Source organism: Cebidichthys violaceus, unplaced genomic scaffold (assembly GCF_023349555.1).
Source record: "Cebidichthys violaceus isolate CVI_PGR_0920_01 unplaced genomic scaffold, fCebVio1.0.p SCAF_13, whole genome shotgun sequence".
Taxonomy (NCBI): Eukaryota; Metazoa; Chordata; class Actinopteri; order Perciformes; family Stichaeidae; genus Cebidichthys; species Cebidichthys violaceus.
In genome coordinates, this window is record NW_027176296.1 from 1,850,728 (window position 1) to 1,865,640 (window position 14,913).

A 14,913-nucleotide genomic window follows, 5' to 3' on the forward strand; every position below is an offset into this window, starting at 1 on the left:
AATGCAATTCCATATATATATATATATATATATATATATATATATATATATATATATATATATATATATATATATAGCATTCAATAACATTGCAAAATGTCCCTGCTTTGGGACTAATACATCTCATCTCATCTTATCTCATCTTATCTTGAGATGATTCAAACTGAAATGGGTTTCTGTTTATTACTATGAAAGAGTTCTTAACATTTAGGTATTTAGGAAAATACAATTAGAATGCAGATAGTTCCAGTGACAACAGTATAAATGATAGTGAAGAATTTGCTTAATCGGTGGAACGATATTGTGTACTGTAAAACCTTTAAGTGACACATTATAATCACTAATTGCTAATGGATCATCTAAATAAAGCGTGATCTTGAGTGGGGACAGGTCTTGAGGTGGTTGGGGCAGAGAAATCTCTTTGGGCTTAATGGCTGTCCACTTACATTAACTCCTGTCAGGCTTCATACCACACAGCTGAATGCTAATTGAAACAAACCAGCATGTGAATAAGCATTGGTTCACTGACTGCCTCTTATTGATGTTGAACACAAAGGAAACAGTATGACCATGTTTTAGGAAAGTGATTATGTTTTTATCTCTTGTCTGGCAACTTAAAAAAATTGCCAGTGAAAGAGCAATTTGTTACAAAGTCATTTACATGTGGTCACATGTTTATATACAGCATAAGGTGCATGAATGTGATTTGTGAGACAGTGTGTGCATGTGTGTATATTGCGTGTATGTGGGTGTGCACACATGAATATGCTGATGTATGCTTATCGAGTATGGTGTCAGCCAACATGTCGCAGTAATTGCATTCTGAGTGCATGCATGTGTGTGGGTAAACGTATGCCTGCCAGGTAACTGTGTTAAAGGAAGCAAGAGCTCCCTCTTCTTGTGTGCCTGCGATAGGGGCCAGCAGGACAAAATCAACCTGTGGCAGGTTGGGCATAGCTTTTTTTAATAAATAAATAAATATATATATATATATATATATATATATATATATTACACAAACTGTAGTAATGATTAAAATTGTCAGAGTAATTAGGAGTAATTTGATGATATCATATTATTAAATTGTGTATAATTATTCCTCAAAACAATAGACCAAATGTTTTGGGTGTTGCTACAGATGGTGCATGCTACAGTTAGCAAAATTCTAAGAGCGGGAACTGGGCGGTGTGACTTCAGCACCCCTGGCTGAGAAGCACAGACCCATGTCTAACAACAGGGATCACAAACTCAAACACTGCAGCAACAATGCACAGGCAATGCAGCCTGTTTTCCGTGCAAGCCTAATAACATAGAGACAGGGAAGGAGGCGGTTACAAACAACGTGCACGAGTCAAAGCGTAGGCTGACTGTATGCATACGTATTAACAGGTCAGGTGAGGGATACTTATGTGCAGTCACGAACATCAAGTCACCTTAACTGTTTAATGCGTGGAGGACCACACGAGCCTGCCTCCTTCGCTCGCATCCGCCAGCGCACCGCCCCGTCGGCACCTCCCCAGCCAATGGGAGACCGCGCGCGAGGTGACTGGACGATCCATAAATGGCTTTTTGGGGAAAAGGTAGAGGGTTGTTTTCTCTCTATCTTTTCCTTTGAGTGGACTCTCTTATTCTATCTTTTTGTTAGTTCTTTCGCAACGCGAGTGTTTTTTTTCCCGCCCCTTGCACGGGACAAGGCTGCAGGTCCAACACACACACACGGGTTCGCTCCGTCTAGTTTTTGCCTCCGCTAGACTCACTACACCGGCACGTCGGTTCATTCATCCTCCCCGGGCACGCTGCCGCTACTCCATCCGAGTCTTCTCGCCGACTTCACCGGCTTTTACACTTTGTCCGCCCGAGACTGCCGTTACCGTCCGTAACACCGACAGCCTGACACAAGAATGGTCATGGTGAGTAGATATTGTAGAGTAGCCTACAGCCTTCACATCGTACAGCTGTTTGTTCCGTTCTATTCTGCAACCAGTCAGGCTTTAATGTTACCTCAGGGTACCGCAGCAGCAGGCAGGTAGCGCCGTACACATGTGTTATGCTTACGCCACGGAGCTTATCGAAAAGAGTAAACCAGATCGCATTTTTAGGTTACACCTGTACGGACAGGTGTGTGTGTGTGTGTGTGTGTGTGTGTGTGTGTGTGTGTGTGTGTGTGTGTGTGTGTGTGTGTGTGTGTGTGTGTGTGTGTGTCCATTCTTATATCTTATTTAAACCCCAACAAATGTCAATTATGAGTTATCAACATAGGAGACAATTTTTTTTTCCTTCAATTTTTTTTTCTTCAATTTTAAACGATGTAGTAGTATTTGTAGTATTTACTGAAAAACTGAATAATATCTTGTAGAATCCCTTAAAGATCATTATTATTTTGGACGACAAAGGCTGTGATCAGTTCTGTGAGTACGCGTGTATGTGTGCGTTTTGTGTGTAAAGGAAAAGAGACGAGGAGTACGAGAGATAGGCTGTACACATGTAAATGTACGTGGGATTTTAACATGCACCCAGTAATAGCTAATTTATATACACAGGGCTGCGCAGGCATCCTATTAGGCCTACCATAGCGCCGGAGGCTGCAATCACTCCCCCAGAGCTCTGCCCCGCGCTGCTCTGCCCGGCTCACTCAAGCACAGACCTCAGCAGCGATTGATTGCTTTGCTGGGATTCAGAAAGCCTTTTCTCTGCCAAACCGGGCTGAGGCTGGCGTGTGCCGGCGAGGGCTCAGAGCCAGCCGGAGAGCGAAGGTGTTAACACCGAGGGGAGGGGGAGGTGAGACCGAGGGGCTGACAGGCAAGCCAAGACGCCAATCACAAACTGTAAAAGGGAGGCGGGGGGGGAGTGGGCGGGCTCTGACCTTCCAGCGGAGCAGGCGACTGGGCGGGTGGCTGTGGGAAGGGGGGGAGCCTTGCTGCAGCCCAGCACTCTCTCATCCAGGCACACCATTCTCCTCTCAGCATCTGTGGAAGAAGGCGGATGCTTGCTCCGTGCGCCTCTAGTATGCTGCTCCCTGCTCGCCGCTAAGACTCCAGCAGAAATCTGGAAGAGAGGCATAGTGAGGAAAACAAGGAGACAGAATCAGAGGAGAGTAAGAGAGAGTAGGGGATTTTTCTTTGCTGAGGCGTTGCTGTAGCTGTTGTGTGAGGAAAGAGAGAAAGAGAGAGAGAGAGAGAGAGAGAGAGAGAGAGAGAGAGAGAGAGAGCGTGAGACCACGGCCGGCGTCTCCCAAATGGAGTGGAATGGGTTTAAGATGGTAAGGAGAGAAGGCTGCAGGCAGCCTGCCACTATACTCCGCTGTACATTGTTAACCATTGTTTTCATTTCGGGCAGCCTACGGTGGTTAGAGCAGGTTGTAGAAATACTATCACCCACAGTCAGTATGTAAGACTCTTGCAGCGCAGTGATACTGTAAAACTCTGTGTTTGTGCAGAATGTTAAGTTCCTTCATACAGGGAAGAGGGATGCAGCAGGGGGGTTAGACTGATGAGGTTTGTGGGCAGGATGAGAAACGGAGGGGGGACAGATGGAGGGACGGAGCCAGATATCATGCTAATAGAAGAGGTGTGGAGGCAGGAGTAGAGGTAAGCAGGGGTGGGGAGAGGAGCGGAGGGAGGGAAGGGTTAAATCGGGGGAACAGCACCCATTTTATCTTGAAGCCAGGGCTGTAGGTGTCCCCCCCTTTTCCTGCCTTTGCACCACTCTGAGATATGTACCTGCGTATAGTGCTGCTGCAGAGAAGGAATGCACATTATTGATGCTGAATGTACTGTGAGATGGGAGGGGGGAAACTGGACTTTTGTGCATTTTGTATTCATGTATGCAAAGTAGTCCTTGTTAATTATATGAGTAGACATGTTATCCGTCATGCTGCTTGTGTGCACAGTGTGAGTTTGCGTTGTCCATAAGTTGTGCCAGAGCTGGAGAAAGATGGAGTAGGTGTGTTGGACGCACGCCTGGACTGCAATAGATTGTAATGCTGTGCGTGCTCCTAAGTTTTAAACACCCATATGAGTGTGTGCGAATGTGTATTCTCAATTTTGCGTTTGACTGTGCGAGTGCCGACGTGAGAGAAATCATAATGACCTATAAGTTATCTGCTTTGCTCAGCTTCGTGAGACTTTAACTTTGAATCCATTCCTCCATTCATCCAAGAGAGGTTGACTAACAAAACTAGCGGCCATATTTTCTCCTCTTGTCGCTTTCACCTGTCATATAAGACAGAGTTTACTTTAATTGCCGATACTGTGCCACCACTATAGAGTCAATACAATCATCCATCTGTTTTCAAAATCTTACCATCCACAGACTGGACTGACACATGAGTGTTTGCACAAAGAACAGTGGACGTTATTCATTTATCGGCAAGTAAATGTTTGATTGTTTGCGCGTTGGCTTCTTTCCATTAAATGCAATCAAAATGCTAATTGAAACGAAGGCGACTCCCCTGTTTGGTGACTCGGCTAGTGACGCTCGCCGGTGTGCCGTCGTCTCCCTAGGCTAGCAGCCTTGTGTGTGTGTGCCTAGACGGAGGGGCCTAGCAGGAACACATGACTGACAATGTGAGAAGACGGGCGTGAACGCAGAGAAAGAGCGTTTATTGTCTATACCGTACACACAGATTGGGGTGGTATTATTGTGTAGAGAGGACGGAGGGAATGGACACAAAGGGAGAATGAAAAGGAGGAGTGGAAAAAAAAAAAGTCAAAAGTCCATCAGTATTAGATTCTGTATGAGATTGCACTATAAAACCTCCTGATGGGAACCAGTGGGGGACAGGCCATCATTCCTCACACACACACACACACACACAGATACACACAAACATACAGTGGCTCTAAGACCCTCAGGCAGAACACCATGAGCTCCAAGGTTACACATCAATGCTAATGAGGGGTGTGTGAGGAATTTATTAGCGACAGTGCACCGAGCGAGTGTGTGCTTAGTGATTTACATGTAATTGGAGATCAGAGAAACACAAGATAAGGATAGGTGCTTGGATGTGCATTCCTGGGGTGATTATAGGTCTGAGGGACAATGAAGACGACTCGCGTAAGAAGCGATGGATGACGAGCCAACGAATATAAATTGAAAGTAACAGGACAATAAAAGAAATGCTACTTTATCAGTTTAATTACGAGATAGCCTGCGATGGGTTTTGTATGTCTGTTATCGGTTCTGTGAGTTTGTGTGTGAGTGAGTGAGTGAGTGAGTGTGTGTGTTTGTTTGTGTGTGTGTGTGCATCAGACTGACGTGTGTCCAGATGCAGAGTGACATGGTTAACTAGAGCCTGATTAAACGCCAAGCAAATAGAGTCCTAGAGAGAGAGAAGGAGGAAGTGGTTCAGACACGGGAACAATTGGCTCGTAATCTTCCCTCCTGTGTTCCGATGCTCAAACATTACCTCTTTAGAATATTTCTGTAGGTGGGTGTGTCATCACGTATGTAGATGAACAGACCTTTAACTGTTTTGGATGATTCTAGTAGAAATATCAATTCTTAGTCTTAGTGCGTGACAGAGGAATTTAAGCTAAACCTGACACTAAGTTGCTCTTTTCTTCTTGTTTCTCACTCACGTTAATCTTAGAACATTTAGCTTCTGTTAAATAAATAAATTGCTCAAAACATTGTAATTCCTTCACCATCCGACGCCTCTCGCGATGAATTAACAGCCAACAAACGGAGACAGATCACCCAGACTAGTGCTCTGTTGAGATCTTCATCACAGAAAAATAAAATCAAAGCATTTTGTTTTGACTCCCTTCACGCTGTTCTCTCGGGCCCAGTGAGCTTATTTGACTGTAGAAAGAGTTTTTTAAATGGTTTAATGGCTAATTTGATAGTTTTTGATGTGTGGTTTTACTGAGCAGCAGATAAAAAAACCCCATCTATTTTGATGGAGGTGAAAAATGCATGTTGTGGGTTGACTTGCTGTTTGTGGCTGGTTGTGCATAGTTTCACGGCATGTAGTGTAAGAATGTCTTAAAATGGACTTTCATGAAATAGACTTTGTAGAAATAGACTTCATGAAATAGACTTTGTAGAGGGAAAAGAGGTCAACAGTAGCTAAAGTGAGGTCCTTTAGCATTCTTACGCTTCCTGTTACATTAGGAGGTTGCACTGCAGCCTAACGTCCACAATAATTAACGGTAAAATGGTCACATTGTGTGTTTGTGTAGATGTATGTAGTTGTTAATTAATATGCTTGTGGGAATAATAAATAATAAATAGTAAATGTTTAGAGTGTGTGTGTGTGTGTGTGTGTGTGTGTGTGTGTGTGTGTGTGTGTGTGTCTCCCCTCTAGCTTTAGGTAAATGGCCCTGTAAAAAATAATTGGTCGCAACTGAGACGATCTCCCACTCCATCTGAGTATGTCTCGCCCACGGCTTGAGAACTACCTTTGCAAAGGTGCACCATATTTTTCTCGCAAGCCAATCAGAGCAGACTGGGCTTTTACGGGAGGGGGGGGGGCTTAAAGAGACAGGAGCGATTCAAACAGAGGATGAATCCAAGTATATTACGACAGACAGTATGAGAAAGATAATGTGGTTTTTGAACATTAAAGCACATAAACCTGAAAATGAGCATTATATATCCCGTTTAACTGTGACCCCAGGTCGTAATGAGTTTTGGAGTGAGTTATTCTAGACAGGGGTTATAGTGATAAGTTAGCCAGAGATGAACGTCGAAGACATTTAGTTGGATTCCTTTTGTTTGGTAGGATCTCTCCGGGAGCAACTGTGGAACTCCTGCAAGACTGTACAGAAGCTTTTTGCTCAGTTTTCTCTTGGAAACTCATGCACAGTTGAGACAGTATGATACTCAACTTGTTAAGTAAACACACACAAATTCAATTCAGTATTTAAACTAGTATGTAAAATAATGCTATAGTCAAAATTAAATTAGTAATACTCAATTTTAAGAAAAAAATTAGTATTCTCATGCAAAACATATATATATACTGCATGACACTACAGTGATAAACTCCATTGTTAATTAATTGTTTGTGGTCGACGGATGGTTAAATATGTAGCTGCTATTAAAAAGTTAAGATTTGATTTGTGTGTAAAAAGACTAACAATCGTAGCTGACATTGCTTTGGCTTGTTTTGTGCGAGTGCATTATGCAGTCTCAGTATTTTGGTGGTACAATGTCTGTATGAATATCGCAAAAATATCTTATTGTCTTTAAATGTCTTTTCCACTTTCCTTTAAACAAAAGCTAGATGGAAGCAGTTAATGAGCCAAAAGCCTGTTTGAATAAGAAGCTGCTGTAACAATCTCTGTCCCAATTAGCACGCTTTGGTTTTTAAATATTCCTTTTGTGTGAAGCCTAAACACACATGAAGACTCACAAAACGGTCCCGTTGAAAATTTAATAGGCTTCCGCAGCGATTTCCTTCATTTATTTAAAATGTGTCTTTTTTCCGTCGCTTTTTAAAAAAGCTGGAAATCTGAGAGGCATGGCAAGGCATTCTGCTGAGAGGGGAGCAGCATTCACAAATACTAGACCTAATTCCTTTGGCAGCAGCTCAAACTGCTACAGACAGACACATAATCAGCTGGGGAGTGTTAGCGCCTCAGCCCACTAGCAAACACAGGACCGAGCCCTTGTTGTGCATCGCTGCTTTTCAGAATAAATATCCCGATGGAAAATACAGTGGGAGGAAAGAGGTATTCATGTGTATATAGCTCTTTGTTCAGTCAAAGATACAGAAGGAGAGAGGAACACTGGCTTTCTTAGCTACTTTACTGCTCATTCTCTCTCTCTCTCTCTCTCTCTCTCTCTCTCTCTCTCTCTCTCTCTCTCTCTCTCTCTCTCTCTCTCTCTCTCTCTCTCTCTCTCTCTCTCTCTCTCTCTCTCCCTCCCTCCCTCCCTCTCTTTCTCTCATCCTCCACTGTACCGTGTGTGTTTTGGTATTCATACAGATGTTTGGATTTGAGTGACAGTTTCTCCTGCGATGGTGCACAAGCGGCTGACTCGTCTCATCTGCATTTTGCATCCCAGGAAAAAAAGAGAACAGAAAGCAGCGGAAAGCATCGGCAGGCTGTGTGTGTGTGTGTGTGTGTGTGTGTGTGTGTGTGTGTGTGTGTGTGTGTGCGCACACGTTGGCTTTGGCAGCTTAACTGGGCCCGGCGCTGTTGCTGTGTGATGTTTAAAGGACGTTTCAAGGTCATGCTTTCGACAGTCCTCGCCGCCTCTGACATATTAAACATTCATGTGTTTCTGTAGCCAGATGAATTATAGATCGTACATGCAACTGAACATGCTACAAAATGGCACCATTGTGGATGGTAATAGACACATTAGGGCCTACAAACACAGCATCCCCCATGACAGGCTCTGGCCTGCCTTATCACGTCAGTAGCAACACTAACACGGGCACAAAAAGGCTGATCTCGGCTATATGCAGTATACCAAGACACTTGAAAATCCCACAGCGGGAGGAGAGGGGAGGTAGAAGGTTCATCTGCAAGTCAGTTGTGGTCAATGACTCATAAAGATCAGGGCCACTGTACGTAAAGTTCATAATACTGCAGCTGACAGCCGTCATCGAAAAAGGAACGGTCCTCGTGAATTAATAAGAGAAAATGCAGGCGAGGTCGATACAACTTGATTATTTTCTCTTGTCAGTGATAGGTTTGGTTGGCCTTGACGTAGCACGCGTGAGACCAGCGGTAGCCAACCAGCTACATCCACTGGCACTTATCAGCCCTTAGTTTGAGATAGTAATTGTGATAATAGAGGTGTTTTTCCCAACAGGAATATGGATTCTCACAGTCAATGTATATTCCCTTCAAATCGACAGGAACGCTGTCCTTCCTACACAGTATAGCTAGGGGGAAATGGAGGGAACGTTACATACGATGCTTATCAAGACCGATAAAAGTCAGCAGCAGGCATGAACAGCACCTGTCAAGTAGATATCGGGAGGCAGAGAGAGGAAAAAGTCAGAAAGAGAGCGAGAGAATGAGACGTAGATGAGCGCTATCTCCTGGTTGCACGGCTTCTCCGGGCACACGCTGTCACACTAAGAACGCAGTTGCAGAATTTTTCTATGGCAATCAACCGTCGCCTTCTATATGTTGCCTACATGCTACAGTATACGTGCAAGGAGAGTCTCCTGTGGGCATTTTCAATTACTCCGCACTGTACGGCAGTAGGGGGGATTAATCTGCTCGTTTGAATGCACGCCACACTTAATGGTTTAGCTGGTGTGCCGGCGGGCCTCGTCTGTCAGCTGTGCCGGTATACATTTAGGCTTTTGTGTCTCCTCTCCTCTCTTCCTGCTGCAGCAGAAGCCATCTCTAAATTGCACCACTCTCACATCACGTTATACTGAGATTAGATTTTCACAGAAGATGGGCTCACTATAATTTCTCAAGTCAAACTCCAAATTGATTGTGTAATGACTAGTACAAAGCAACTTTATAGCATTCGGAATGTGACTGAAATAGTTTAGCTATTGCAGTGACAGCATATTAAAAAAAATCTGTCTTACGGGTTGATTGATGTAGCTGAATGATTCAAATGACACCAAGCTTATAACTATACCAAAGACCAAGAAATGAAACTACGGATGAAATAATTTGATATTTCATGATGTCGCTCAGCATATAGGAAGAAGGTTGCCAAGAGATTTGCCAGAGGACAGATATGAATATTTCAGCTCGTCTGTCTATCGGGGTCGTAGCAACCCTCCTCAACATCTACATGTAGTTTCGAGTTATTCATTGACTCCATCAAACTGTTCACTCATTAAGACAGATGACGGACGGCTGTCCTTCTCCCTTGCAGCTATTTGATTATATGAGCTCCGGTTCAGAGCTGAATCAATAACCAGATTAGCAAGGCACACACACACACACACACACACACACACACACACACACACTGACATACACGCAACCACACCCTCACACAGTACAAAATGCTGTGGGATGAATTCTCTAGTACAACGGTCGGTTTATGTCTATGTGATTTAGCTCTATGCCTTTGCTGCAAGGCACACACACACACACACACACACACACACACACAAGCAGGCCGTGTCTGAGATGCAGCTGATGGGGGAAAACAGTGATTAGATTAGGAAGAGCTCTGCCTCTGCTTAGCAGCCGGGCCAGTGTTCCTCTCTCTCTCTTGTTCTCGGTGTACGTGCTGTGCTGTAGGTTTTCTTCTTATCGTATACCTCCAGGCTGCTTATAGCTTTTTAAATACCTGTTCAACAAAGCCAATATTACCACTTCCAGCCTCAAACCAGTTTTAATTAGAAACTCCTACTGTGAATTATAGAGAAGAACCGAGTTCAGTCAAAGGAGTTTACAAGTTCTTATTCAGGTGCTCAGGGAGAATATTCTTTGAGGCGTCCTTTGGGAAAGTTGCTTTAGCCAGTTATCTTGTTCTTCAAGGCCCTTTTTTTATACCTAAAACAAGCATCTGTAGGCTGGAGCAAGCGAGTAATGTACTTTCTAGTAGGTTACAGTAGCACGACACAGCTGAATTGCTTATTTCTGACCTGAAACATGCAGGTGGGCACAGTAACGATGTGTAGTAGGGTAGTTGAGTCTGAATCTGTGCATTTGTGCTTGTTTGCATATGTTTGTTTACGTACGTGCTGGTGTATTTTAGTGTATTCTGCTAAAGATAGGAGACGGCTTCACTAAAATGGCTGGTTGCCTGCACAGGTGCGTGGCCGCAGTCACCTGCCAGCTACTTGTGGAGGTGGTGTCGTCGCTCATGACACATGGTGCTGACTCAGATGGATCAGCCCGCTCGCTCCCTGCGCCTCTCTGTCTGCTCCTGCGTCCTCGATCCTCCGTCCCAGCCCAGCTAAAAGCATCTTCAGCTCACCACGGAAACGAGCACTGCATGGAAACACGAGCTATTCCCCGAAATGCAATCTGGAAATGTTGCAGGTTTTTGCCATCGCAGTGCTGTAGACTCGGTTGTCGTGTCACTTTATTGAGAGTTAAAGTAACGAGGTTAGATATGAACACAATCATGGCAAATAAATCTTTGTGTTATGACAAAGGAAGACAGAGAGAGAAAAAGGAATGCTCCATGTAGACCCCTTCTCTGTTAACAAACATGATGACATATTTTAGTGGGCGGGGAAAAACGCAATATCTCAGGATCACCTTCAGGGAATTTCTTCAAATTTGCCGCGAGCGTCCATCTGAACTCAAGGATGAACGGATTAGATTTTGGGGACAGAATTCACGTGATATCTCAGAAACGCTTTTAGCAAATGTCTTCATATTTAACAGACATGGATGTAAACTACAACTTCACTGGTTGACAGAGGCATATAACAGCAAGTTGCTAATTGTAGTTTAACAATGGCTAAAGAAAATGTGAGTTTCTCTGAACATGTACACCCACTCACACTCTGGGGCCATGAGTGTTACTTGAGAAAGTTAACATTAACCAACAGGACCAGATTGGCCGACCCCTGCACCCTACATCAATAACCAGCCATTTACACACCGATACATAAACCAAGTGTGCACAGTAAAGAGAAACCGAGGGTGTATAAATCTTTGGATGCCTATACAATCCTGCAGAAAAAGTTGCTATTCCGGTATTGGCAACAGCTGCCTAAACTACAAAGCAACCCAAAAATATTGGCGAAGCGTTTCAGAGATGGTCGTGTTTAGATGGTTACCTACAAGTTCCAACAACGTGCGAACGTGCGCAAGAGTTTCGCAAACTTGTGGGCTGCCTTCTAGTCACACCCTTCAGAGATGGAGAGAAAAAAATGTTGCTAATAGTTTGCCCAATGCTCATGGCTGCATTTACGGTTAGCAGAAGGCTAAACTATTAAACACTCTCTGCACCTCTCTAATCATTTTGCCTATTAGCAACATTTTCTCTCCATCTCTAAAACTCTTTGTTGATATTGTAGCTCGCTAGAGCCTCAAATCACAGTCAATCACAGTCCTCTCAAAAGGTATGAGCTACACAGCAAGATGACATTTTCAATGTGTAACTTAAGCCGGCTACTTTGTGGTGATTTGTGTTTGCAAACGGCTAACACCGTGATGTAATCATGACCTCGGTACGAAAAGGGTCTATTGGCAGAGTTCTTCCCGTCTCTCCCGCTTCGTTTTTTACCCCTTTTCTCTTATTCACGATGTGTCTTGTGCATGCCTTCCATCCACAGAAATAAGATTAATACTTACTGAATAGGCCCTACATGTTAGATAGATATCATCTCCACTAAACCTTTAAGTACATTAATGATGTTTAATTAGGATAAAATCCAATGTAGAGGATGAGACGATGATTTAGCCTCTTTAATCCACCAAAATATCCTAGCTAAGGGCTCCGACGGTGATCACTCCCATCCGTCACACCCAGGGATTACAGCAGGACAGACAGCGATGCACAGCGGAGACATCTTGCTGATTTGACTGAGCTGGGAGCAGAGATGCTGGCTGTGGCAGCTAGATCCGGCACAAAGGCTGGCAAGCTGTTGATGGGGATTTGATGCCGTTCAAGGGAAGGTTGCTGTTGGAATGATGTTGCTGCGTTCACTTGCAGCTGAGGATTGGATAGAGAAATAGGGGTCATGGGGCATCAAACGAGGGACTGCTACTGGCACCCGAGTGAAACTAGGGGAACTGTGATGAGGACCTGGGAGGCCAGGTTAGGGCTGGGACTCAGGGACAGGGACTTGGGTTGATAGGCAAGGCCAGGCCTTCAATTCCAAGGCCCGGTCCCTGTGCTCCAGTCTTCAGCCAAACAGCTAGGCAGGTGTCCAGCTGATCTCACACCCCCACATAGGAGGAACTGCAGAGCCCCAGTCACTGGAGCTGCACAAATTGAAGTGTCATCTCCAGAGTCAAGATGCTCACCAATTTTCTGCATGCGTTGGTGCCGAGCTGGGATTCAGCCAGTGGACAAATGGCTCTAGTTCCGCCTACAGTTTGGCTGAGCAAAGGAGACCATGATGTGTGTGTGTGAGAGAGAATGTGACTGTGTATATATGGAGCACTGCAGGTCATTGTCCTTGAAGGAGGGTCTGTCTTTTGACTGCGCACAATGCAGCATGATTCTGAATTCAACTCAAGATAATTAAGGGAAATAATGTGAATAGAGTGGAACAAGTTGCATCACTTGATTTATGAACATTTAAATGCAAAATGTGGCAAAAACCTGTTGTGCCATACTCTCAAGCCTTCAGAAAGAAGTGAAACTACCTGAGCAATACATCAGATAATATTTCAAAATAAGAATCTTTGCCAAAAGAATCATCCTACGATTAGGAAATATAAATCTTGAGGTTATTATATAGATGCTGTGTGACATGCCCCTCGGCAATTGACTGTATCCTGTCATCTCCTGACCTCTGAACTTACGCAAGTTTGTGCCGATTACCCAGGGACAGTGAGGGAGTGTGTGGGAAAGCTGCATCGATCTCACTGGAAGACTGAAACATCACAAACGAGAAAGAAGAGAGGAAGGGAGTCAAGCCAAAGTTAAATGAAAAATTGCTTACATACACGTCTGGCGTGGTCTGGAACATTTATTATTCCGAGTCACACAGAGAGAAAAGAGGTGCAGGAGGATAGAAGAAGAGAAGAATCCATTTGGTAAAGTAGATGCAGATCGATGAGACTGGAGGCAGGCAGGCCAGAGTGCAACAGAGGAGGGTGGGGTGTGTGTGTGTGTGTGTGTGTGTGTGTGTGTGTGTGTGTGTGTGTGTGTGTGTGTGTGTGTGTCTGTAATGTGTCTCTGCGTGTGTGTGCTTGCGTGCATAAGGCGTCGCAGATTACTTTCCCTGATTGATTCGGCCCAGCATCCGTCTGACCTGCAGGACATTTCAGAGCTCGGAAGATGCTGTTGGAGGTGGAGAGATGGCGAGAGAGAAAGAGAGAGAGAGAGAGACGGCCAGGAAGAAAGGGAGAGGAGAGAGAAAAACAGAAATCGATAGCGCAGAGAGCATTACAGGGAGCTTGACTGGCCGCGAAGCTGAGCTAGTAAAGTCGTATTAATCTCTTTGTGTCTCAGTCAGTTTGATAGGAACTCCAATTCAGTATCACTAACTCCAATTCAGTATCACTTTTGGGGAAAGAGCGGGAGTTTCACTCTGAGGTGTGGCTGCTTAATGGTAGCAAGAAAAGGACACATGGCACAAATTGTCTATCTATTATGTTGCATTCACATCTCATCGGACAATACATTTCAATAGTGATGTTTTCTATCAGGATTTTCATTTTGTCATTTTAACGAGCCAAATAATGTGGAAAAAAATAATAAAGATAAGATGCACGAGGCATAAGGAAATCACTAAAAATATCTGAAGCAAGATGGTGAGGCGAAGTCTACCAAGTCAGATGGTTGCATGCTGGCTCCATTTTGTAGCTGCCAGGCAGTGTGTCTATCAGTGGAGAGATCCTGCAGCATACTGTCTACTCCGCAGTCTCTCCAGCCTCCATCTATCCTGGCCAAGTCAGGGTAAATTGATTGTCTAAGCTCTGTAAGAGAAGGGGGAGGGAAGCCTGCGACAGGCCAGCGATATAAAGTGCTGGTTTTACAGTGTAAACGCAGCAGAGGAGTGACGAAGGTGAACAGGACAGGAAAGGAAAACACAAACTCCTCGGTAGTTTAGAATGTGGAGGAGAGACAGAGATCATCTTTGTGTGTAGCGTAAAAGACAGACTTGTAAAAATGGATTCATATACAGTAAATCTTAAAAGAAAGCTGCTTGTGCCTTTGGTATTTTCGACTGTTAAGAGGAAAACAAATGTTTACTCCCCTTTCTTGCTGAAGGCGGATACAGCTCGTCCTATTTGACTGCAGTACCCAGACACCATTGGCCGAGAGCCCAAGGAGACAGGAAGCACTTTTGTGGCATCAAATATTAATGGCGTTATAGAGTGTATCGATTATATAATACGTTTT

At 44.2% G+C, this 14,913-nt stretch overlaps 2 protein-coding genes across 9 annotated transcripts in view; one reads left to right on the top strand and one right to left on the bottom strand.

Moving 5' to 3' along the window:
- Window positions 1-14,913, bottom strand: part of agbl4 (AGBL carboxypeptidase 4) — a 372,526-nt gene that overhangs the window by 266,422 nt on the left and 91,191 nt on the right. For both annotated transcript variants that reach the window (XM_068707293.1, XM_068707292.1), the window contains one exon: window positions 2,864-3,045. The gene's annotated coding sequence lies outside the window, so the exon portion shown is untranslated. The remainder of the gene's footprint in view (window positions 1-2,863; window positions 3,046-14,913) is intronic.
- Window positions 1-14,913, top strand: part of elavl4 (ELAV like neuron-specific RNA binding protein 4) — a 79,926-nt gene that overhangs the window by 17,772 nt on the left and 47,241 nt on the right. Inside the window, exon 1 of one of the 7 annotated variants that reach the window (XM_068707301.1) lies at window positions 1,292-1,910. The exons of 5 other annotated variants lie outside the window; for them this stretch is intronic. In XM_068707301.1, coding sequence (XP_068563402.1) covers window positions 1,902-1,910 — 9 coding nt within the window. In that variant the 5' untranslated portion in view covers window positions 1,292-1,901. Of the gene's footprint in view, window positions 1-1,291; window positions 1,911-3,022; window positions 3,260-14,913 lie in introns of those variants that run through there. One more of the 7 variants, XM_068707300.1, reaches the window with a different exon arrangement.